The 26,684-nt window shown below is 45.3% G+C and overlaps 1 protein-coding gene across 1 annotated transcript in view; it reads left to right on the forward strand.

The window, feature by feature from the left end:
- The window catches only part of DNA2 (DNA replication helicase/nuclease 2), a 111,302-nt gene that overhangs the window by 41,041 nt on the left and 43,577 nt on the right, over window positions 1–26,684 (forward strand). The window contains exons 4-9 of the mRNA XM_040435634.1: window positions 12,908–13,053; window positions 15,014–15,136; window positions 15,809–16,019; window positions 17,335–17,452; window positions 18,740–18,905; window positions 21,532–21,726. Coding sequence (XP_040291568.1) covers window positions 12,908–13,053; window positions 15,014–15,136; window positions 15,809–16,019; window positions 17,335–17,452; window positions 18,740–18,905; window positions 21,532–21,726 — 959 coding nt within the window. The remainder of the gene's footprint in view (window positions 1–12,907; window positions 13,054–15,013; window positions 15,137–15,808; window positions 16,020–17,334; window positions 17,453–18,739; window positions 18,906–21,531; window positions 21,727–26,684) is intronic.

The raw sequence follows: 26,684 nt of genomic DNA on the forward strand, positions 1-26,684 counted from the left end.
GACAAATCGCCGGAGTCTCTGGATCATCCCTTCCATCTATCGCCTCCGGTGCGGCCATCTCTCCCAGCTGGTGGTTGCAGTCCCCTCTTCTGGGCAGGTCCTTTCTGCCGCTCAACTGGTTGGTGGTTACAACCGATGCCAGTCTCTTGGGCTGGGGAGGCGTGTTTCCTCCCCGATCCGTCCAGGGCATTTGGTCTCCATCGGAGTCCAAACTCTCGATCAATGTCCTGGAGCTGAGAGCGGCCCTTCTGTCTCTGCGACACTGGACTCATCTGCTGAAGGGTCATCCAGTTCGTGTGCAATCGGACAACGCCACGGCCGTGGCGTACATAAACCACCAGGGGGGCACTCGCAGCGCTGCAGCAATGCGGGAGGTCACCAGCATTCTCCGTTGGGCGGAAGCCCACGTCCCGGCCCTATCTGCAATTTTTATTCCAGGGGTGGACAATTGGGCGGCGGACTTCCTCTGTCGCACCACCGTCGACCCCGGCGAGTGGTCTCTTCACCCGGAGGTGTTCGAGGCCATTTGCCTTTGTTGGGGCATACCGGACGTGGACCTCATGGCCTCCAAATTCAATCACAAGGTCCCCGCCTATCTGTCCAGGGCCAGGGATCCGGGAGCCTGCGGAGCCGACGCCCTCGTTCTTCCTTGGCGAGGCTTCGCGCGTCCATACATATTCCCTCCCATCCCACTCCTGCCCAAGGTCCTTCGGAAGATCCTATAACATGGTTATAAGGGAAAATAATAGCATTCTGAATACAGAATGCATAGTAAAACAGCGCTGGAGGGGTTAAAAAAAAATTAAAAATAATTTATCACCTTAGTCCACTTGATCGCAGCCCGGCATCTCCTTCTGTCTCCTTTGCTGAACAGGACATGTGGTGAGCATTAATTACAGGTAAAGGACCTTTGGTGACGTCACTCCGGTCATCACATGATCCATCACATTATCTTTTACCATGGTGATGGATCATGTGATGACCGGAGTCACGTCACCAAAGGTCCTTTACCTGTAATTAATGCTCACCACAGGTCCTGTTCAGCGAAGGAGACAGAAGGAGAAGCCGGGCTACGCGATCAAGTGGACTAAGGTGAGTTAAATTTTTTTATAATTTTTTTTAACCCCTCCAGCACTAGTTTACTATGCATTCTGTATTCAGAATGCTATTATTTTCCCTTATAACTATGTTATAAGGGGAAATAATACAATCCACAGAACACCGATCCCAAGCCCGAACTTCTGTGAAGAAGTTCGGGTTTGGGTACCAAACATGCACGATTTTTCTCACGCGAGTGCAAAACGCATTACAATGTTTTGCATTCGCGCGGAAAAATCGCGGGTGTTCCCACAACACACCCGCACATTTTCCCGCAACGCCCGTGTGAACCCAGCCTAAAGCAGAGCAGAGCTCACTTAACCCCTTCAACCCCGGGCCTGTTTTCACCTTCCTGCCCAGGCCATTTTTTGCAAATCTGACATGTCACTTTATGTGGTAACTTTAAAACGCTTTTACTTATACAGGCCATTCTGAGATTGTTTTCTCGTCACATATTGTACTTCATGACAGTGGTAAAAAGAAGTAAAAAAAAAAAAACATTTTTATTCATAAAAAAATTACCAAATTTACCAAAAAATTTTAGTGGCATACGCCTTTTTGATCGCTTGGTGTTGCACTTTTTGTGATGTAATGTGACAAAATGGCTTTTTTTTTTTTTTTTACGGTGTTCACCTGAGTGGTTAGGTCATGTGATATTTTTATAAAGCTGTTTGTTACGGACGTGGCGATACCTAATATGTATAGTTTTTTGTTTTGTTTTTTCACTTTAGCACAATAATAGCAGTTTTGACACAAAAAAAATTATGTTTTAGTGTCTCCATGTTCTGAGAGCTATAGTTTTTTTATTTTTTAGGCGATTTACTTAGGTAGGGGCTCATTGTTTGCTGGATGAGGTGACTGTTTTATTGATACCATTTTGGGGGGCATACGCCTTTTGGATCGCTTGGTGTTGCACTTTTTGTGATGTAAGGTGACAAAACTTGCTTTTTTACACTTTTTTTATTTTTTATTTTTTTATGGTGTTTATCGGACAGGGTGGATCATGTGATATATTTATAGAGCCGGTCATTACGGACGTGGCAATACCTAATATGTGTGGGTTTTGTTTTTAGTTTTTTTCAGTTTTTTATTATAAAATAAGGGGGAAAAGGCTTTTTTTTTTTTTTCTTTTTTACTTTATTATTTTATTAAAAACACTTAACTTTTTTTTACTTTACTTTATGACTTTTTTTATTTATTTATTCACTTTTGGGGGTCTGATTCCCTCTGCAATGCATTACAATACATCTGTATTGTAATGCATTGCCTGTTAGTGTAGGACACTGAGTCATACAGTAACAGGTTGCCTAGGAAACCCAGCCTGAGGCTGGATCTCCTCGGCTCCTGTAGAAGGCAGTTCCCGATGCCGTGCAAGGCATTGGGCAGCCTCTGCACGGCATCGGGCTGCCTTGTGTCGCATCGGGTCCCCGCCACAGCAGTGCGGGGACTCGATGCTCTCCCTCACCTGACACAAACCTCTTCTATGTTGCGGTCTGCGGCATAGAAGGGGTTAATCCGCCGGCATCGGCTTTTACAGAGATGCCGGCGGATACAGCAGGGGCCCGGCTACCACGGACTGCCGGGCCCCTGCAGTGATCACGCGCGCACCGCTCCAGTGCCCGCGCGATCACTATAGCGTACTATTACGTCAAATTGCGGGAACTCAGTGGTTCCCATGACGTAACAGTACGTCAAAGGTCGGGAAGGGGTTAAAGAGTAAAAAACATTCCAGAGCAGACAATCAGACTGCTTTAGGGACAAGTTTTATTAGCCTGAGCAACAGTTTAATTATTCATTAAAGGAGATCATCACCGGGTTCTCTGACAACTGTACCCTGTTTTGAATGTTGAATTTGATATTTAAGCATCTACATGCACAGAAAAAAAAATAATATATATATTAAGACAAACGTGTCCAAGTTGCATTTCCTATGTAGAACACCATGCAATTTAGTTTTAATGAGTATGGAATGAGTTTAGAGCCACTTGAGATTTTACTGCTTTCTGTAACCTTATTAGAAAGATGTCCTCTAATATCCTGTCCTTTTGGCTAGTGATTAGTGCTTTAAAAAAAGTGCCTGATTTGACTTATGAACAAAATATGACCTGTTCTATTTTTTTGACGGACAACGGTTCACGGACCCATTCAAGTCAATGGGTCAGTGAAAAAACACGGATGCACACAAGATTGGCATCCGCGTCTGTGGTCCGTGGCCGTAGGCTACTTTCACACAGACGGATCCGCTGATCCGTCTGCATAAAAGCTTTTTCAGAGCTGAGTTTTCACTTCGTGAAAACTCAGATCCGACAGTATATTCTAACACAGAGGCATTCCCATAGTGATGGGGACGCTTCTAGTTAGAATATACTTTGAACTGTATACATGACTGCTGCCTGGCAGCACTTGATCTCTTACAGGGGGCTGTGATCCGCACAATTAACCCCTCAGGTGCTGCACCTGAGGGGTTAATTGTGCGTATCATAGCCCCCTGTAAGAGATCATGTGCTGCCAGGCAGGAGGGGGCACACCCCCCTCCCTCCCCAGTTTTAAATTCATTGGTGGCCAGTGGGCCCCCCCTCCCTCCCTTGTATTTAACACATTGGTGGCCAGTGCGGCCGGCCCCCCCTCCCTCCCCTGTAGTTAACACATTGGTGGCCAGTGCGGTCGGCCCCCACTCCCTCCCCTGTAGTACTGTAGATTCATTGGTGGCCAGTGGGCCCCCCCTCCCTCCCCATCCTAATTAAAATCTCCCCCCCTATCATTGGTGGCAGCGGAGAGTACCGATCGGAGTCCCAGTTTAATTGATGGGGCTCCGATCGGTAACCATGGCAACCAGGACACTACTGCAGTCCTGGTTGCCATGGTTACTTAGAAATTTTTAGAAGCATTATACTTACCTGCGAGCTGCGATGTGTGTGTCCGGCCAGGCGCTCCTAAGCAATGCGCCGCACAGACCTTTCACTTACCAGTAGGAGGAGCGCCCGGCCGGTCAGACATCGCAGCTCGCAGGTAAGTATAATGCTTCTAAAAATTGCTAAGTAACCATGGCAACCAGGACTGAAGTAGCGTCCTGGTTGCCATGGTTACCGATCGGAGCCCCAGCGGTTAAACTGGGACTCCGATCGGTACTCTCCGCTTCCACCAATGATAGGGGGGGAGATTTTAATTAGGAGGGGGAGGGGGGGGCCCACTGGCCACCAATGAATCTACAGTACTACAGGGGAGGGATGGGGGGCCGGCCACACTGGCCACCAATGTGTTAACTACAGGGGAGGGGGGGGGCGGCCGCACTGGCCACCAATGAGTTAAATACAGGGGGGGGGGGGGTCTGCCCCCTGCTGCCAGGCAGCAGGGGCAGTCATGTACACAGTTCTTTTAGTATATTCTAACCTGAAGCGTCCCCATCACCATGGGAACGCCTCTGTGTTAGAATATACTGTCGGATCTGAGTTTCACGATCTAACTCAAATCCGATTGTATATTCTAACATAGAGGCGTTCCCATGGTGATGGGGACGCTTCAAGTTAAAATATACCATCGGATTGGAGAAAACTCAGATCCGATGGTATAAAAGGGACTCCAGACTTTACATTGAAAGTCAATGGGGACGGATCCGTTTGCAATTGCACCATATTGTGTCAACGTCAAACAGATCCGTCCCCATTGACTTGCATTGTAATTCAGGACGGATCCGTTTGGCTCCGCATGGCCAGGCGGACACCAAAACGACTTTTTTTTTATGTCCGTGGATCCTCCAAAAATCAAGGAAGACCCACGGATGAAAAAACGGTCACAGACCCCGTTTTTGCGGACCTTAAAAAAAAACTGTCGTGTGCATGAGGCCTAAAAAAAAATGAGACAAAGATAAATAATTTCAGAACTTTTCCCACCTTTTAATGTGACTTATAAACTGTACAACTCAATTAAAAAACAAACTGAAATCTTTTAGGTGGAGGGAAGAAAACAAATAAAACTAAAATAATGTGGTTGCACAAGTGTGCACACCCTCTTATAACTGGGGATGTAGCTATGTTCAGAATTAAGCAATCACATTCAAAATCATGTTAGATAGGAGTCAGCATACACCTGCCATCATTTAAAGTTCCTCTGATTTACCCCAAATAAAATTTAGCTGCTCCAGTTGGTCTTTCCTGAAATGTTCTTAGTCGCATCCCACAGCAAAAGCCATGGTCCACAGAGAGCTTCCAAAGCATCAGAGAGATCTCCATGTTAAAAGGTATCAGTCAGGAGAAGGGTACAAAAGAATTTCCAAGGCATTAGATATACCATGGAACACAGTGAAGACAGTCATCATCAAGTGGAGAAAATATGGCACAACAGTGACATTACCAAGAACTGGACGTCCCTCCAAAATTGATGAAAAGACGAGAAGAAAACTGGTCTGGGAGGCTACCAAGAGGCCTACAGCAACATTAAAGGAGCTGCAGGAATATCTGGCAAGTACTGGCTGTGTGGTAAATGTGACAACAATCTCCAGTATTCTTCATATGTCTGGGCTATGGGGTAGAGTGGCAAGACGAAAGCCTTTTCTAACGAAGAAAAACATCCAAGCCAGGCTACATTTTGCAAAAACACATCTGAAGTCTCCCAAAAGCATGTGGGAAAAGGTGTTATGGTCTGATTAAAACCAAGGTTGAACTTTTTGGCCATAATTCCAAAAGATATGTTTGGCGCAAAAACAACACTGCACATCACCAAAAGAACACCATACCCACAGTGAAGCATGGTGGTGGCAGCATCATGCCAAGTGGCTGTTTTTCTTCAGCTGGAACTGGACCTGAATCCGATTTGAAATACTGTGGGGTGATCTGAAGAGGGCTGTGCACAGGAGATGCCCTCGTAATCTGACAGATTTAGAGTGTTTTTGCAAAGAAGAGTGGGCAAATCTTGCTAAGTCAAAATGTGCCATGCTGATAGACTCCTACCCAAAAAGACTGAGTGCTGTAATAAAATCAAAAGGTGCTTCAACAAAGTATTAGTTTAAGGGTGTGCACATTTATGCAACCATATTTTGCTTTTATATTTTTTTCTTCCCTCTACCTAAAGGATTTTAGTTTGTTTTTCAATTGAGTTGTACAGTTTATAGGTCACATTAGAGGTGGAAAAAGTTCTGAAATGATTTATCTTTGTCTCATTTTTTTGCATCACAGAAAGCTGACATTTTAACAGGGGTGTGTAGACTTTTTATATCCACTGTATATTAACTTCTTACGGACACAGGGCGTACATCACCTTACATCACAAAAAGCCAATCGCCCAAAAAATAAAAAAAACTATGGCTCAGAATATGGAGACACTAAAACATGATTTTTTTTTTTGTTTCAAAAATGAAATAATTGTTTAAAACTTAAATAATAAAAAAAAGTAGACGTATTGGGTATCGCCGCATCTGTAATAACCTGCTCTATAAAAATATCACATGACCTAACCCCGCAGTTTAATACCGTAAAAAAAAACTGTGTAAATAAAGCCATTTTTTGTCACCTTACTTCACATAAAGTGTAATAGCAAGCGATCAAAAAGGCTTACGCACCCCAAAATAGTGCCAATCAAACCGTCATCTCATCCCGAAAAAAATTAGCCCCTACACAAGAGTCGCCCAAAAAATAAAACTATGGCTTTCAGAATGTGGAGAATCATTTTATTTATTTTTTATATGCTTTATGTAAAACAAACAAATAACTAAAAAAAATTATATTTGGTATTGTCGCGTCCGTGACAACTTGCTCTATAAAAATACCACATGATCTAACCTGTCAGATGAATGTTGTAAATAACAAAAAATAAAAACTGTGCCAAAACAGCTATTTCTTGTTGCCTTGCCTCACAAAAAGTGTAATATAGAGCAACCAAAAATCATATGTACCCTAAAATAATACTAACAAAACTGCCACCCTATCCCGTAGTTTCCAAAATGGGTTCACTTTTTTCGAGTTTCTACTCTAGGGGTGCATCAGGGGGGCTTCAAATGGGACATGGTGTAAAAAAAACAGTCTAGCAAAATCTGCCTTCCAAAAACCGTATGGTATTCCTTTCCATCTGCGCCCTGCCGTGTGCCCGTACAGTAGTTTACAACCACATATGAGGTATTTCTGTAAACGACAGAATCGGGGCCATAAATACAGGGAGTGCAGAATTATTAGGCAAGTTGTATTTTTGAGGATTAATTTTATTATTGAACAACAACCATGTTCTCAATGAACCCAAAAAACTCATTAATATCAAAGCTGAATATTTTTGGAAGTAGTTTTTAGTTTGTTGTTAGTTTTAGCTATTTTAGGGGGATATCTGTGTGTGCAGGTGACTATTACTGTGCATAATTATTAGGCAACTTAACAAAAACAAATATATACCCATTTCAATTATTTATTTTTACCAGTGAAACCAATATAACATCTCAACATTCACAAATATACATTTCTGACATTCAAAAACAAAACAAAAACAAATCAGTGACCAATATAGCCACCTTTCTTTGCAAGGACACTCAAAAGCCTGCCATCCATGGATTCTGTCAGTGTTTTGATCTGTTCACCATCAACATTGCGTGCAGCAGCAACCACAGCCTCCCAGACACTGTTCAGAGAGGTGTACTGTTTTCCCTCCTTGTAAATCTCACATTTGATGATCGACCACAGGTTCTCAATGGGGTTCAGATCAGGTGAACAAGGAGGCCATGTCATTAGATTTTCTTCTTTTATACCCTTTCTTGCCAGCCACGCTGTGGAGTACTTGGACGCGTGTGATGGAGCATTGTCCTGCATGAAAATCATGTTTTTCTTTAAGGATGCAGACTTCTTCCTATACCACTGCTTGAAGAAGGTGTCTTCCAGAAACTGGCAGTAGGACTGGGAGTTGAGCTTGACTCCATCCTCAACCCGAAAAGGCCCCACAAGCTCATCTTTGATGATACCAGCCCAAACCAGTACTCCACCTCCACCTTGCTGGCGTCTGAGTCGGACTGGAGCTCTCTGCCCTTTACCAATCCAGCCACGGGCCCATCCATCTGGCCCATCAAGACTCACTCTCATTTCATCAGTCCATAAAACCTTAGAAAAATCAGTCTTGAGATATTTCTTGGCCCAGTCTTGACGTTTCAGCTTGTGTGTCTTGTTCAGTGGTGGTCGTCTTTCAGCCTTTCTTACCTTGGCCATGTCTCTGAGTATTGCACACCTTGTGCTTTTGGGCACTCCAGTGATGTTGCAGCTCTGAAATATGGCCAAACTGGTGGCAAGTGGCATCTTGGCAGCTGCACGCTTGACTTTTCTCAGTTCATGGGCAGTTATTTTGCGCCTTGGTTTTTCCACACGCTTCTTGCGACCCTGTTGACTATTTTGAATGAAACGCTTGATTGTTCGATGATCACGCTTCAGAAGCTTTGCAATTTTAAGAGTGCTGCATCCCTCTGCAAGATATCTCACTATTTTTGACTTTTCTGAGCCTGTCAAGTCCTTCTTTTGACCCATTTTGCCAAAGGAAAGGAAGTTGCCTAATAATTATGCACACCTAATATAGGGTGTTGATGTCATTAGACCACACCCCTTCTCATTACAGAGATGCACATCACCTAATATGCTTAATTGGTAGAAGGCTTTCGAGCCTATACAGCTTGGAGTAAGACAACATGCATAAATAAAGGATGATGTGGTCAAAATGCTCATTTGCCTAATAATTCTGGACGCAGTGTATTGAGTTTTGTTTGGCTGTTAACCCTTGCTTTGGAACTGGAAAAAAATTGATTAAAAAAAATTGATTCAAATGGAAAATCTGCCAAAAAAGTGAAATTTGGAAATTTTATCTCTATTTTCCAATAATACTTGTGGAACGCCTAAAGGGTTAACAAAGTTTTTGTAAAATCCAGGTTTGAATACCTTGAGGGGTGTAGTTTGTAAAATGGGGTCATCTTTGTGAGGCTTACATAATAGAAACCACCCAAAGTGACTTCAGACCTGAACTGGTCCTGAAAAAGTGGGTTTTAGAAATTTTCTAGATTTGATTCTAAACTTCTAAGCCTTGTAACGTCCCCAAAAAATTGCATTCCCAAAATGATCCAAACATGAAGTAGACATATGGGGAATGTAAAGTAATAACTATTTTTGGAGGTATTACTATCTATTATAAAAGTAGAGAAATTGAAATTTGCTAAATTTCCAAATTTTTAGTAAATTTATTATTATTTTTTTTTTTAATATACCGTATTTTTCGCCGTATAAGATGCACTTTTCCCCCCCCAAAAGTGGGGGGAAAATAGCAGTGAGTCTTATACGGCGAATGCTGCCGATTTTGCCGGGTTTTCAATGATACACCCGCCGCGATGCCGTGCGGCGGGTGTATCAGCTGTGAGGGAGGCGGGACTGGGGGCCGGCATCTGCTTTTATAATGACAGCGGGGCCCGTGCAGTGACTGTATTCTACTACACGGGCCCCGCTCACTGTATAATCCTATGTCTAATAGTTAATTGTAATTGTATGTAATCACATAAGGAGCGCTGTGTATTACCGGTACTTACAACTAGAAGCGGTAGGTAGCAGAGAGAGGAGGGAGGAGGGAGAAGGCAGGCCGGGAGGACGGACGCTGGCAGCGTGAGTCATACGTCATGCGGCTGCGCCGCCCACTTTATGAATGAATGAAGCAGGCGACGTGGACTGGGCGCATGACGTATGACTCACGCTGCCAGCGTCCGTCCTCCCGGCCTGCCTTCTCCCTCCTCCCTCCTCTCTCTGCTACCTACCGCTTCTAGTTGTAAGTACCGGTAATACACAGCGCTCCTTATGTGATTACATACAATTACAATTAACTATTAGACATAGGATTATACAGTGAGCGGGGCCCGTGTAGTAGAATACAGTCACTGCACGGGCCCCGCTGTCATTATAAAAGCAGATGCCAGCCCCCAGCGTGTATTAAGGGTCATTCACTACAGGGACACTGTTATGGAGGGGATCTGTGGATGACACATAGCATAAGATGCTATATATGTGTCATCCACAGATCCCCCCCCATAACTGTCATACACAGATCCTCATAACAGTGCCATCCAGAGAGCCCAATAAGAGCTACCCACAGATCCCCCATGTGCGTCACCCACAGATCCCCCATGTGCGTCACCCACAGATCCCCCATGTGCGTCACCCACAGATCCCCCATGTGCGTCACCCACAGATCCCCCATGTGCGTCACCCACAGATCCCCCATGTGCGTCACCCACAGATCCCCCATGTGCGTCACCCACAGATCCCCCATGTGCGTCACCCACAGATCCCCCATAACAGTGCGTCACCCACAGATCCCCCATAACAGTGCGTCACCCACAGATCCCCCATAACAGTGCGTCACCCACAGATCCCCCATAACAGTGCGTCACCCACAGATCCCCCATAACAGTGCGTCACCCACAGATCCCCCATAACAGTGCCATCCACAGACCACAATTAGTTCAAAACCCACCAAAAGCACACCTTTTGGTTCAAAATATTTTTTTTCTTATTTTCCTCCTCAAAAACCTAGGTGCGTCTTATAGGCCGGTGCGTCTTATAGGGCGAAAAATACGGTACATAAAAATGAATTTTTTGTTAACTCCATTTTACCTGTGTCATGAAGTACAATATGTGACTAAAAACAATCTCAGAATGGCCTGGATAAGTAAAAGTGTTTTAAAGTTTATTCACACATGCAAAAAATGGCCTGGTCCTTAAGGGGTTAAACCTCTGCACTCCCGGTCTGTGTACAGTAACCCATGAACTGCTAGTGTGTGTCTCTATGGCAGTTTGGGGGTTACTACAGAATCGTCAAATTGATTTGCCTGGTCTGTGTAGTAACCCCTGCATTATATATTTATTTATTATAGTGTGTGTGTGTGTGTATATATTTCACACACAGTGTATGTGTGTATATATGTATGTATGTATGTATGTATGTATGTATATAATATATATATATATATAAACGAAGAAAGTAGGACTGCACTCCAGAATAATGGTGAAATAAAGTGTTTAATCACCCATAGTATGGCAAACTTGCGACGTTTCGGCTCACAAGAGCCTTCCTCTAAAATAAAGGGAACACAAAAATAACACATCCTAGATCTGAGTTAATTAAATATTCTTCTGAAATACTTTGTTCTTTACATAGTTGAATGTACTGACAACAAAATCACACAAAAATAAAAAAAATGGAAATCAAGATTTTCAACCCATGGAGGTCTGGATTTGGAGTCACACTCAAAATTAAAGTGGAAAAACACACTACAGGCTGATCCAACTTTGATGTAATGTCCTTAAAACAAGTCAAAATGAGGCTCAGTAGTGTGTGTGGCCTCCACGTGCCTGTATGACCTCCCTACAACACCTGTGCATGCTCCTGATGAGGTGGCGGACTGTCTCCTGAGGGATCTCCTCCCAGACCTGGACTAAAGCATCTGCCAACTCTTGGACAGTCTGTGGTGCAACGTGACGTTGGTGGATAGAGCGAGACATGATGTCCCAGATGTGCTCAATTGGATTCAGGTCTGGGGAACGGGCGGGCCAGTCCATAGCATCAATGCCTTTGTCTTGCAGGAACTGCTGACACACTCCAGCCACATGAGGTCTAGCATTGTCTTGCATTAGGAGGAACCCAGGGCCAACCGCACCAGCATATGGTCTCACAAGGGGTCTGAGGATCTCATCTCGGTACCTAATGGCAGTCAGGCTACCTCTGGCGAGCACATGGAGGGCTGTGCGGCCCTCCAAAGAAATGCCACCCCACACCATTACTGACACAATGCCAAACCGGTCATGCTGGAGGATGTTGCAGGCAGCAGAACGTTCTCCACGGTGTCTCCAGACTATGTCACGTCTGTCACATGTGCTCAGTGTGAACCTGCTTTCATCTGTGAAGAGCACAGGGCGCCAGTGGCGAATTTGCCTATCTTGGTGTTCTCTGGCAAATGCCAAACGTCCTGCACGGTGTTGGGCTGTAAGCACAACCCCCACCTGTGGACGTCGGGCCCTCATATCACCCTCATGGAGTCTGTTTGTGACCGTTTGAGCAGACACATGCACATTTGTGGCCTGCTGGAGGTCATTTTGCAGGGCTCTGGCAGTGCTCCTCCTGTTCCTCCTTGCACAAAGGCGGAGGTAGCGGTCCTGCTGCTGGGTTGTTGCCCTCCTACGGCCTCCTCCACGTCTCCTGATGTACTGGCCTGTCTCCTGGTAGCGCCTCCATTCTCTGGACACTACGCTGACAGACACAGCAAACCTTCTTGGCACAGCTCGCATTGATGTGCCTTCCTGGATAAGCTGCACTACCTGAGCCACTTGTGTGGGTTGTAGACTCCGTCTGATGCTACCACTAGAGTGAAAGCACCGCCAGCATTCAAAAGTGACCAAAACATCAGCCAGGAAGCATAGGAACTGAGAAATGGTCTGAGTTACATTGTGTTGTTTAAGTGTTCCCTTTATTTTTTTGAGCAGTGTATATGTATGTGTGTGTGTGTGTGTGTGTGTGTGTGTGTATATGTGTGTGTGTGTGTGTATATATATATATATATATATATATATATATATATATATATATATATTATTAGCAGTGCTGAGGTTACTACATATACAATTATCGGTAGTGCAGGGCTTACTACACATAGGCCAGGCAAGATGACACGGTGGGCGGGCGGCCCAGAATCTGTAACAAACAGAATTGTCAGATGCCTCAAAAACAAATTAATTAGATTAATCGCCTAGCCCTAGACTGTGACATTGTACGAGGCAGAAGACATGACACATAATGATGCTTTGCTCATTGCTTTTAGGTTTGTGAAAAAGGTTCAAGGCAAATGTTGATTGGTACAATGTTGCATGACGTCTTCCAGAAAGCAACAACTTGTGGTTTTGGGGAGAAAGTTTTGCAAAACCTCGCTCTCCAGACTGTTTATGGACCCAAATATCTGAAAGAAATGTAAGTAGTGGATTAGATTCCTGTGTGATGAGTGACCCCATCTTAATAGGTAGGGAATGCTCATATAATCAGTTCTGCAGATGTGTGGTACATTTATAGCACATGATCAGCAGATGGCCTCCCTTTTGGCTGCATATACAGTTTAAACGTGTGAGAAAATGGAGTGACCCTTAAAGCAGCTGCTTTGATGTAAGCTGGTTCACACTTGCAGCCGATTTAAATTTTTTTGCAATTCAGAATTCAGTTTCCTCACACTTGCCGCCCACGCTGCGACCCCATTAATTTCTATGGGAGTTCTGGAGATAGCTGAGTACAGCGCTTGGCTAGCTTTAGAATCCCCATAGAGGTGAATGGAGCGGCTGCACGCGTGCCCGACCAGCCACTCCATTTATTTCAAGGGGGCTGCAGGGGATACGGTTCTTGTTATCATGGCTGACCCAGCTGTCTGATAGCTCCTATCCTGTGGATAGGGGATAACCTCTAATTACCGGAATACCCCTTTAAAGCTGAGCTCTGATTAGTTACCATAGGCACAAAGGCCTTTTTTCTATTGGACAGTTTCCATGAATGAGGCCCCATGTAACCCTATTTAACGGGCATATAGGTACTGCAAAAATGGCTGATCAGTTGGGCTCCAACTGCTGGGACCCACATAACTGCCTCTTGTATGACACCGAACACACCCTACCAAAGCAGTGTTAAGCCTCATTCACACGTGTCTGTGCTCAAATTCGTGATGTCCGTGAAGGATCAGTGTTTGGTCCATGTGTCCCTTTTTTTGCTGTCCGTGTGTCATCCATGTTTCACTGACACTAAACAGCTGAAAATTTATTTTCAGTGCATCTCTTCCTAATGATCCTCGAAACACAGATGGCATCCGTGGTTTTCATGGACCCATAGACTATAATGGGCATAAAGGATCCGTGAACACAGACAAAATAGATCATGCTTCCTTGCTAAAAACACGGACCCACAGACTGTAGTAAAAATCTGATGTGTGAATACGCACATTAAAATGAATGGGTATATGTGCCGTCCGTTGAGAACACTTACAGCACATGTCCGTGGAATACTGATGTGTGAATGAGGCTTTACAGTTCCTAATGCAGTATTTGGTTGGGAATGGCAGTTTGTCTAACTGGTGGGGGAGTTCTCGATAATGCGTCGTGTGGAACACATTGTGGGGGGATCAATAGTTTGTACATTACAGGTGAAACTCGAAAAATTAGAATATCGTGCTAAATTCATTTATTTCAGTAATGCAACTTAAAAGGTGATACTAACATATGAGATAGACTCATTACATGCAAAGTGAGATATTTCAAGCCTTTATTTGGTATAATTTGGATGATTATGGCTTACAGCTTATGAAACCCCAAAGTCACAATCTCAGGTCCCCTTTGCTCAGGGGGTATGGATTAGTTAGCTGACTAGAGTGAGACACTTTGAGCCTAGAATATTGAACATTTTCACAATGTTCTAATTTTAAGTTGCAGTACTGAAATAAATGAACTTTTGCACAATATTCTAATTTTTCGAGTTTCACCTGTATATGTGGTGTGTGTTTTTTTTCTGTATAATGAATTTTTAATAGTCTTATGTGCACCTTTTCTTTTTTGTAATCTGCTAAAGCATGTCAAAGTATGGATTTATAGGAAGAAGAGAAAAATCTCAATGCTGTAGGTGAATATTTAGGATGTACCACATTTGGGGAGATTTATCAAAACTGGTGTAAAAGGAAAATTGGCTCAGTTGCCCATAGCAACCAATCAGACTCCACCTTTCATTTTTCAGAGCTCCTTTGGTGGAATCTGATTAGTTGCTATGGGCAACTGAGCCAATTTTCCTTTACACCAGTTTTGATAAATCTCCCGAACTTTGCAAATTTGTTCCTGGTAAATTTCTATTTTTTTTATTTTTATTTTTTATTTTTTTAATGCATGTTTTTCTTTTTCACCAGGTACCAATTAAACTTAAATCAAGCTGACGTTTTCCAAGAAATTGAGGAATATCTTCCATCATTCCAAAGATGGACAAATGACTATATGACACCTGTGTCACAAACGAAGAGGACACTTGGCACGTAAGCTCACCATAAATATTTTCACAAGCAGTTTTTAAGCTTCGTTCACATTTGCATCATGGCTTCAGCTTTTAATGTAATCCAAGACGCTATTTCAAAATTGTCACACAGTGAATCCAAACAATGGTCACCAGACACCATTGACTTTTAATGGGGGTTCCATTGTTTTGACAGCAAGAATCCTTTAAAAATGACAAACTTTGTCTGCGGTTCTAAACACTAGTTACAGCTGGCATAAATACAGGTTGACAGCAAGGTCGGTGCAGACATTGGACCAACAAGGAATGCTGGAGGATCTCAAGTCTGTGGCCTTCAGGATTGTGAATGCAGCTCTGGCCTTAAATACAGACTGTAACTCGGGGTCCTTTAAACTTATTTCCAGTATTTGGATATTGAAGACTTATCCTCAGGATAAGTCATCAGTATCAAGTCGTGGGGGTCCGATACCCCCCACGATCAGCTGTGCTCATCACATTTTGTTGCAGAGTCATAGATATTAATATTGGATATTCCAATTGTTTGGTATTTGACCATCATAATGCTAGATGAGTGGATTACCTGGGTTATGGGACTTTAATTAGACTTATTTCTGGTTTCTAGTTGCATGAAGGTCAGGATGAATAACACTGCCTATATAAAATTTTACATTCTTGGCGTTCTTATTTTTATTAGATCTGCTGGAAGCATTACAGATACAAGAGCTGTTCAGGTGTCTGAGTTCCTGGACATTGAGGAAAATGTTTGGTCACCTAGATTTGGCCTAAAGGGAAAAATTGATGTAACTGCCAAAGTGAAGATACATCAGAAATCAAAATCTGTTAAAATAATGCCACTTGAACTGAAGACTGGTAAAGAATCAAACTCAATAGAACACAGGAGCCAGGTGGGTTGTAATTAAAGTTAAGGATCTGCTGTCATAGATGTGCTGTGTCTGACTGTGGATAGTTATTCACAGTTCGGTGAAACAAAATGTCTTAAAGGGTTTTCCAGTTATATGTCACCTCTGAACCAAATCCCCCCCCTGCCCCCCCAAATGACATTAATTTGTAAATAGTTTTACATTAAAAGCTTCTGATTCCGAATCTATAATATATATATTTTTTCTAACCACTTGCATTCCCCTCCCTGTGTGCCGTATAGCGGGCCGTGCATGCTGGTGAATGAGCCTTAGGACTGTTCGTGATTATATTGTGCAAGCTTAGGAGACATCTTTACATAACGGCAAGGGCCACGTGGCCCATTTGTAGGCAAATAGCAGAGGTATGCAAGTGATAGGAAGTAGAAAATGGTGCATTAGGTATAGGCATATTTTAAACTGTTTACCGATTATTGCAGTTTAGGGGATTTCAAAGGTGAGAGTCTCTTTTAAAGATAACCTGTCACTTTGGCAGCTCTCTTTGAGGGGGCGTTCTCACATTAGACATTTAAGGCAATCCACAGGATTCGCAAAAATGTCTTGTAGATGTGGGTCACTCCTCTTCAGAACCCATGGATGGCTTTCTACATTCTCTGCCAAGAGGTAGCAGGATTGTGGTCAGGGGATCATGTGCCAAAAAGTGTAAGGTGGGATTACTCCTTTTATATTAGAGTGGTGAGTTACAAAGATGTCCTTTTCTGTTCAGTGGGTGTTATGGTAATTACTAATGTACCTCTGTGAAGATGTGTTACTAATATCCTTACTTTAACACCTGAACAAGTGCCCACCATCTTCTGATGGTGCAGGTCTTTTACCATTGCTATATTAAAAAGGGATTTTCAGTATCTGATGAGCTGTTTCAGGAGGCCGCGGTTCTCCAATAAGCACATGCACAGTGCCATACATTGTATAGCAGTGGTGCTTGGTATTGCTTCCCAGCTCCATTCACTGGAATGGGACTGAGTTTGCCTAGGCCACGTGACGTCACTAGTCTAGGGCGAGATGGCGTCAGCGCTCACCGGAGCACCAAGGCCTCCTCAAACAGCGCATAGTTGTCACAGCTTGTAACAGTGCATATTTAAATGTGTTGGAGACAGTGTCATCATAATAGAACACATTTTATCTTCTCCCTAGTCCTGTCTTTACTAGTAGGAACTCTACTGGTAGGAGTAGAGTTTGAGCAGCCATCTGCCTGCTATTCGCATATTCGCCGTATTTGATGAGTTGCATCTTTAATTTTTTTTGCTGGTACTCACATTGTTTGCTTGTTTTTGTCTTTTAGGTAATTTTGTATACTTTATTAAGTCAAGAAAGGAGAGAAGATCCTGAAGCCGGCTTGCTTTTATATCTGAAAACAGGAAATATGTACACTGTGCCTGCAAATCGTCTGGACAAAAGAGGTTTGTTACATGCTAGGTGGCAGATTTTTTAAAGGATCTAGATATTGTCATAAAGTGGTGATAATTAGGCACATCTAGTTTTAGGGATATTCTTTTCGCCTAGCACAACGTGAGGGTGTTGTCTAAGATGCACCAAATTTGCCCCACTACTCCAGTGTAAAATTCTGTTGTGATGACCAATAGTTAATATTAGGTTGGAAAAAATTGTGTAGCCATGTGCCAGATTCATTATCCGGCCTGAGCCACTGTGATAAATCTGGTGCATGTCTAGACCACCTATCTTAAAGTCCTATTAGGCAATTGTCAGGAGGGACGCGTTCCTTCCCGGCAATCGTCAGAGGAGGAGAGCACTGCAATTACATCGCGTTTGCTCGTTTATCGGGTATTGCACTGCCAAATAATCGCTAACGAGAGTTCCTATGTACACTAAAGGGGTTGGCCACTTTCTGGGCTACTTGTGCCCAATGTGTATGTAAAATGACTATATGGCAATTGCTAATTTAGATTTTGGCGATATTCTGTGCTATTTCCTATATTACATAGGTCATGTCCCCTTGTTAAGCAAATCTTCTGTGCTGTCTACAATTTTTATGGTGGTCCATAGAAAACTGAAGAACTCTCGCTGTCTAAAGTCCGAGTCCTCTAAGAAATACTTTGTAACATAACTTCCGTGATCACATGACATTTGTCCTTTCTCCTCACTCCGCTGTTAGTGGCCTGAATCGTGCAGAGGCTGCTGTAATCACAGCACTTTGTTTGTAGAGAGAACATGCCAGTTAATAAAGAGCTTATAATTCCTTATATTTACCCATGTCTGACTGCTCCTGCAGTTAACATTAGCAGGGAGGAAGTAAAGGGCTGCAAAAGTCCTCACATTCTGTTCCATAATCAAATGGAGTGCACAGCCTGCAAATGAATGAAGCTAATAAATTGCATAAAGCACTATGGGAGTAATTTATTAAACAGGTGTATAGTAGAACTGGCTTAGTTGTCCATAGCAGCCAATCAGATTCCACCTTATATTTTGGACAGCTCCTTTGGAAAATGAAAGGAGCAATCTGATTGGTTGCTATGGGCAACTAAGCCAGTTCTACTTTACACCAATTTGATAAATGACCCCCTATGTTTATAGAGGTTTACTGGTTTACACACTGAAATACTTATGCTAAGGATTTTTTATGCGAATTATTGTAGGTACGCTCTAAATACATACCTTTTTTTATATTTGCTAAATTTAATGTATGAATTACATTATTACACTATTGACTGAACCTTCTTTTTTTCCAGAATTATTAAAAATAAGAAATGAGTTGTCATTTTATTTAAAGAATGTGGTACATAAATCTGACAACGGAACCAGAGAAATTAAACTTGCCTCTCTACCCTCACTCATTGCTGACAAACAAGCTTGCAGATTTTGTTCTCAACTTCGGAATTGTGCACTTTACAGCAGGTAATGACTGGACTCTTTTAATGATCACGTCCTGGAAGGCCATAATACCAGACTTGCAAAATGATAGTCTTGTTTTGGCATAAGCTTGGTTATGTCCAAATACATTTAAATGCAAAATGTGTGTGTGTGTGTATATGTAATGCATCTGACATGCACAGCCCATACAGGGGTGTGGAAATAAAAATAAAAAATACCGTAATTGTCGATGGACTAAAGCGGGGACTCGATCTACTTGTCCCGATACAAAAAATAATTTAAAATCAAAACCATATTTCAATGCACCGCCACGCTTTCTTATGCAGGGAGGTGGCTGGCTTGCGTTCTAGTCTTTGTGCAGTGAAATGACTCTAAGTTTAGTCCTCGTTCACACTAGATGATTCTGTCCAGAATGCACTACATCGCGGCCGGCTCACTATGTTGTGGTGCAGGAGTGGGCGTGACGATCCATTGAAGTGAATGGCACCGTAGCCATAGCCGCAGGCGATCTGATGCACGGGATCGCAAGGCACAATTATGCCTGAGGTCCGGCCAAAATGCTGCATGGTGTGAACGAGGCCTTAATGTGATCACAGCTCCCTGTCAGAGGTCGGGTGCCGGGAATGTTTCTACAATGTTTCAATGTTTGCATTGCCCCCCCCCCCTCCCCCCCCCCCCCCGGTATTAAAATCATTGGGGGGCAGTGCGCGTCCCCGTCCCCCCCCTCGGTATTAAAATCATTGGCGGGCAGTGCAAACTCCCCCCACCTTCCCAGTATTAAAATCATTGGTGGGCAGTGCACCCCCAAACTCCCCCCTCCCCGGTAATAAAATAATTAGTTTTAATATAGCAATGCGCCGCACAGACGTGTGTTACAAGAAAGAGCGCCGGGCGGCCACAGCGCATGTAAGTATAATGCTGCTGAGTAACTGACCATGGCAGACAGGACTTCAGTAGCGTCCTGGCTGCCATGGTAACTGATCGGAGCCCCAGCATTACACTGCTGGGACTCCGATCGGAACTGCCGCTGCCACCAATGATGGAGGGGGGAGCGCACTGCCCACCAATTATTATTATTATTTTTTTAAACTCGTTTTATTGAAGTTTAACAATTAAGGCATGTTACATCAGGACAAAGCAGGGGTAAATCCCATGCAGGGGATACATTGACATAATATAACTCAAGAATCTTGCATCAGGTCTAAAGAGGAATCTTTTCTCGATCAGACATAAGGAAACAGCGGGAGTATTGAGGCATTAATCTAGAGCCCGAAATCCACATATCATACAGCAGGCATATGGACGATATCGGCCACCGAATACATACATGCATTGTGCAATGTCAAAGGAGATGAGCACCACTCTCCCCATACCTTGTGAAACTTTTGTAGGCATTTTCTGTGAATAAATAAAAAAAATTCCATACTCACAGCGTGATTGACCAATGATTTCCATTGACCTAGTGTGGGTGCTCTATCAGCCATCCACCTCAGAGCAATGGCTTTTCTAGCAAAGAATAAAGTCTCACTCAAGAATACCCTGCCCACCAATGATTTTAATACTGGGAAGGGAGGGCGCACTACCCACCAATGATTTTAGTACTGGAAAAGGGGGGGGGGGGGGGAGAACTGAAGCAGCAATGTGGGTTCTTTCAGGTAAGTATCTGTTCTTTATTTCAAGCTGATCCTGAGGGTTCTCCATTTTCCGCCTGAACCTGGTCGACCTCTTTAAGCAGCAGATAGAAAACAAACAAACGGATAAATAGAAATTATGGAAGATAGTGAGCAGATATTTAGATATTGTGACATTCACCAGGCGCCTAAATAACTTATTCCATGGGTCAGTGTGAAATACAGTGAGAAACGGTTAAACTGTCAGGAAGCCTCTTACTGTAGGTTCAGACCTGAGCGTACTCTGTATGCGCGATTTTATCGGGTGTTTACATACACGGGAGGGAAACAAGCAAACGCCCATTGTCGCGCATTCCCGGAAGTCTATGTACGGGAACGCGCGACCATACGCCCCAAAGAAGCTCCTGTACTTCTTGGGGCGTAGGGCGTTTTACAGCGCGTTCGTACGCGCTGTAAAACGCTCAGATGAGAACCATGCCCATAGGGGATCATTGGTTTTTGCCTGTTGAGCGTTTTACAGCGCGTAGGAACGCGCTGTAAAACGCTCAGGTGTGAACCCAGCTTAGATCCTGCCTTTAGGCAAGGATTAACAGGCTAAAATACATTGCTGCTCTGGGGAACTTTGTGAGACCCCTGGATGTCTTGACAGTCCATCAGCACCCCAAGATCGTGTCCCATTGCTGCACAACCACTTAGTATTGTGGTTGCTATTGACTGTGACATCTAAAGGGTTATACTGCTGGATCACTGGTCTTGCTGTCACAGCAGGTTATCTATAGTCCAGCACACACCCCCCAATTCGTATGATGTGGACACAGCTCCTAAGTCCATACCATTCGTACATTATCATAGTAGGTTGTGGTGTAGGGACTGCCCTTCTTCCGATGCAATACTATAGCATTGCCAGAAGATAAGGACACTGGAGGACTGATGCTCTATACTATAGAAATGCCAGCCTTTTATATTTTTTAAAAAGTGATGTGCCTGTGACTTGCAAGCTCTTGCTTTTCTTTCTCTAGGTCTGTGGAGCAGCAGAGTGGTAGTTTCTATATTCCTAATGACATGCTTCCAGTTATTGAGAGCGAGACTGCACATCTGAAAGCCTCTCATCTGCAGTACTTCAGTCTCTGGTATCTCATGTGCTCTTTAGAAACAATATCAAAAGATTCAAAAATGGGCCGAAAAAATATCTGGATGCTATCATCTGAAGAAAGGTAATGGATGTTTTGGGATTATTATTTTTTTTGGTCGTTTATTTTTCAGATGTTTTCTCGTTTTCTGTACAAAGTTCTGAAACTTTTGTAAATGAACCTTACAAGTGTGAGCCGGAAGAATTTAAACCTTGCTATTTTTCCTGGAATCACGTGTTTTGTTTGTTCGCTCTTTGTTCTTGTGCTCATATCGCACTGTTATTTTGCGGTCATTTAAAGGGGTTCTTTGAGACCGGAAACACCTTTTCTTATGTGCAGGCGGATTCACTTGTCATCGGCGCTCAGATTCCAGTGCCAAGCTCCCCTCTCCTTCACTTGCGGTCTAGTCACCACTGAGACCACGGATTGGCCAGCAGTGGTAGCATGTTTGTAGACAGCATGTCACAGTTCTGATCCAGCAGGGACCAGAAGCAGAGGAGAAAGGAGCCGTTTTTGTTTTTTCCTGTTAATGCCTGCTCCCTGCCTGCACATTTCAAAAGGGGTTCATGGTCTCTGAAAACCTATTTAAAGAAACCAGGGTCTCTGTTGCCGCCTGTTGGAAAGCGGCTTTTAAGGTTAAACATTGACATGTAGGATGGCTGCCTTCTAATAGGTGGCACCAGAGACGCAGCTTTCTTTTTTTCTTTTTGCAAGAGAGCTAACTTACATACCTATTTCCCAGAGGATCATTGAATGGCCTTTAAAGGGGTTGTGTCACTTCAGCAAATAGCATTTATTATGTAGAGAAAGTTGATACAAAGCACTTACTAATGTATTGTGATGGTCTATGTTGCCTCCTTTGCTGGCTGGATTCATTTTTCCATCACATTTTACACTGCTCATATCCAGAGGTTACGACCACCCTGCAATCTAGGAGCAGTGGTCTGACTTGCACACTATAGGAAAAGGCACCAGCCTTTCTGGTGCCTGGGACCGCTTAACCCCTTAAGGACTCAGGGCGTACCGGTACATCCCAAGTTTAAATCGCGATTGCGGCGCCGCGGGGGTTAATCCGAACAGGATGCCGGCTGAAATCATCCTGTCGTCGCCCCCCCCCCCCCCCCCCCCCCCCCGTATCGGCGATCGCCGCAAACCGCAGGTCAATTCAGACCTGCGGCTGTCGGCGGTGCCATCGGGTCCCCATGAGGCTTCCGGCGACGAGCCTGTGAGATCCAGCCCCCTGGATCTCACAGGCAGGAAGCTGTATGAGTAATACTCACAGTATTACTCATACAGCCAATGCATTCCAATACAAAAGTATTGGAATGAGTTGTAAAGGAATATACCCCCCAAAGTGGGACAAAAAATAAAGTGAACAAAAAAGTTGAAAAAATAAAGCCCCCCGCCCCCCCAAAATTAAAGTTTCAAGTAAAAATAAACAAAAACGTAATTTTCCCCAAATAAAGTTAAAAAAATTGGTAAAAAATAGGGGGGGGGGGGGGGAGAGAGTATACATATTAGGTATCGCCGCGTCCGTATCGACCAGCTCTATAAACATATCACATGACCTAACCCCTCAGATAAACACAATAAAAAATAAAAACTGTGCTAAATAATTATTTTTGTCACCTTTACATCACAAAAAGTACAACAGCAAGCGATCAAAAAAGCGTTTGCCCACCAAAATAGTACCAATCTAACCGTCGCCTCATCCCGCAAAAAATTAGCCCCTACCTGAGACAATCACCCAAAAAATAAAAAAACTGTGGCTCAGAATATGGAGACACTAAAACATCATTTTTTTTTTTTTGTTTGAAAGAAGCGGTTATAGTGTAAAACTTACATAAATAAAAAAAGTATACATTTCTCATACATTCCATTGGGGGACACAGACCATGGGTATAGCTTAGAGGTATTACTAGGAGGGTCACTATGCAAATACAAAAGAGAGCTCCTCCTCCTCGGGCTATACCCCCAGGCTCCACCAGGAGGAAGTCAGTCTTTGCTTAGTGTCCGATGAAGGAGGATGACACTTGTGTTGATTCTACTCCGGTTTATTTTCTTTCCAGATGGGGACACAGGTCAGCATAGCGCTTTCCTGGTCCCCCGTGGAGTGCCCGCTGCCGTCTTTAGGACGCTGCCTGGCTGCCTCCATTTTCCCCCAAGAAGAGAAGTGGATCTGGGCTCGACCTGTTAGCTCCGGCATCCCACCAGCTCCTGGGTCACCTGCTGCTGCCCTCCATCCAGAGCACTGTACTCGGGTGAGTCAGATGTCTGAAGAGATGAGCCCTGCTGGTACTGAACAGAGGGAGAAACTGCAGGAGCAGATAAGTATGGCTTCCCCTCTGCTCCCCCTTTCTCCCTGCCTGATATCTATGGGCCTCCTGGGTGAGCTGGGGAATGGGTGTTTCTGTCAGGAGGTACTGGGGGCATCTGGAGGCACTATACTGGGACTTTGTGGGCGGATCTCTCCCATCAAGGTTTTTTCTTGGGCACGGCTGTTCTCAGAGCGGCGCCAGCGGCGGGCCCCCCGTTTCATTCGGGGGCCTCCGACACCACCAGCCCTTCATTAACCCCCGCTAATCGCGTTCGGCGCCAGGGAAAAATTTTTCATAAGCGCGCGCTCTTTTCGCGCTTCTATGACGCGTCCTGGGGGCGGAGCCTCAGCGCTTCGCTCTGGCGTCTTCCTCCGCTTGCTGAGTAGCTCCTCGCAAGCGTGGCTGCTCCCCTGCTCCTCTCCGGTGGACGTGCTGTTGCCTGGGTGGTAGGACTTTTTAACCTTCTTGCTACAGCTGGTAGTGATCTTTTTTGTGGTTGCCATCATGCCTAAGCCTGGGGCCCCCCTTAAGTCTGCCAAGACCTCTTCTCAGACCCCAATGGGGTCCTGTAAGAAGTGTCTTCAGCCACTTTCTGTCACTGGTATTTGCGCCTCCTGCCCTGCACCTGGACAGGATCATCCTTCACCTCCCTCTTACCCAGCCCAGTCCCCCCCTCTCCCTGCGGAGCCTGCGGTTCCCGCTTGGGCATCTGGCATGTCCAGTGCGGCCGCTGTTTTGGCCTTAGTCGCCAAGGCAGCCATGTCCTTTATGGAACGTATGGCAGTTTCCAATCCTGTGGCGCCAACCACTCCCTTCCCCCCCCCCCCCCCAGGGAGCGCAAGTCTGAAGGGGAATTGTCCGCTCCGACGAGGTCATGGAGCGGGACCCCCCGCCTAAGCTCTCCACCATGGTGGCTGACTTAGTGGCGGCTGTCCGGGACACCTTTAATCTCCAAGGGGATTCTCTTCCTTCCACTAGTCGGGAGTTCGCCCTTTTCCCGTCCAAGAAGCCGGAGGCTGCCGTGTTTCCTGTCCATGAGGAATTTTCCGCGGTCATATGTAGGGCCTGGGACCGTCCTAATCAAAAGTTCTCTGCCACCAAACGCATGGATACGCTTTATCCTTTTCCGGCTGACAGTGTGCAGAAGTGGTCTTCTCCCCCTAAGGTGGATCCCCCGGTGGCCAGGTTAGTCAAAAACACGGCCCTCCCTGTCTTAGACGGCTCCTCTCTGCAGGACGCTGTGGACAGGCGCCTAGATTCTCTTTCCAAATCCATTTTCTCACTGGCGGGCACGTCCCTACGCCCTGCTTTTGCCTTGGCATGGGTGGCCAGAGCCCTCTCGGTGTGGTTGCAGCCAAGACCTGGCGGAACAAGATGCGTCTGCTGACACACTGGATTTGGTTCTCCAGATGTCTCAGACTTCCAAGTTCCTTTGCGAGGCTTCCATGGACATTGGTTCCCTCTTTGCCCGCATTTCAGCCCTCTCGGACATTCAGCGCAGAGAGGTCTGGTTGAAGGTGTGGGACGCCGACGCTTCTTCCAAGCGTTCCCTGGCTAACCTCCCCTTTGAGGGTTCCAGACTTTTTGGGGCCCAGCTGGACGCGTTCATCTCTGCCGCTACAGGGGGCAAGAGCACTCATCTTCCCCAACCCAGGTCCAAGCGCCCCTTTCGGACCAGGTCTTCCGGTTCCCGGTACCAGTCCTTTCGCTGCTTCTCTTCTAGCAGGACGTAGTCTGCTTCCTCCGCTGGGGGGTCTCAGGACTCCCGCAAAAAGCCCTCCTTCAAGCCCCAGCCTTCCTGGCGCCCGAGGGCACAGTCGGCCCGCCCTGCGGCTCTCAAGCAGTCTTCCGCATGAAGGGACGCCCCCACCCCTCGTGGTGGGGGCCGCCTGCTCTCTTATCAGCAGGTTTGGAGGGCTCTGGTTCAGGACGCCTGGGCTCTAGAAATTGTAACGTCGGGTTACAAGATAGAGTTCGCGTCCAGACCACCGGAACGTCTTTTCCCTTCTCGCGTTCCGGGGGATCCGGCCCGAGCCTCGGACCTCTTGATGGCTCTCCATCCGGGAGTGCATGCGGGTCCTTGGTCTTATGGTAGCCTCTTTCGAGGCCGTACCATATGCCCAGTTTCACACTCGTTCGCTGCAACGGGAGATCCTTTCCCTCTGGGACAAGACCCCTCGTGGTCTGGACGCTCGCATCCGCCTGTCTCAGAGGGTTCGGGCAGCTCTCCCTTGGTGGCTGTCCCCTATGAACCTTGACGTCGGGAAGATCTTTCCTCCTGTTTTCCTGGACGATCGTCGCCACCGATGCCAGCCTCCTGGGTTGGGGTGGCGTTCTCCAGTCTCGCACGGTTCAGGGGGTTTGGTCGGCGGCGGAATCTCGCCTCCCGATCAACATCCTGGAGCTGAGAGCGATTTTCCACTCCCTCTCCCATTGGACTCCTCTCCTTGCCGGATGCCCGGTGAGGATTCAGTCGGACAATGCCACGGCTGTGGCTTACATCAACCATCAAGGCGGGACCCGCAGCCGGGCGGTGATGCAGGAGGTGAGGAGAATTCTGCTGTGGGCGGAGTCTCACGTTCCGGTGTTGTCAGCGGTATACATTCCCGGAGTCGACAATTGGACAGCGGACTTTCTAAGCCGTAACAGGGTGGACCCAGGCGAGTGGTCTCTTCATCCGGTTGTATTCGAAGACGTCTGCCACCGGTGGGGCCGTCCGGATGT

The sequence above is a fragment of the Bufo bufo genome, chromosome 6, assembly GCF_905171765.1.
Source record: "Bufo bufo chromosome 6, aBufBuf1.1, whole genome shotgun sequence".
In the NCBI taxonomy this organism is placed as follows: Eukaryota; Metazoa; Chordata; class Amphibia; order Anura; family Bufonidae; genus Bufo; species Bufo bufo.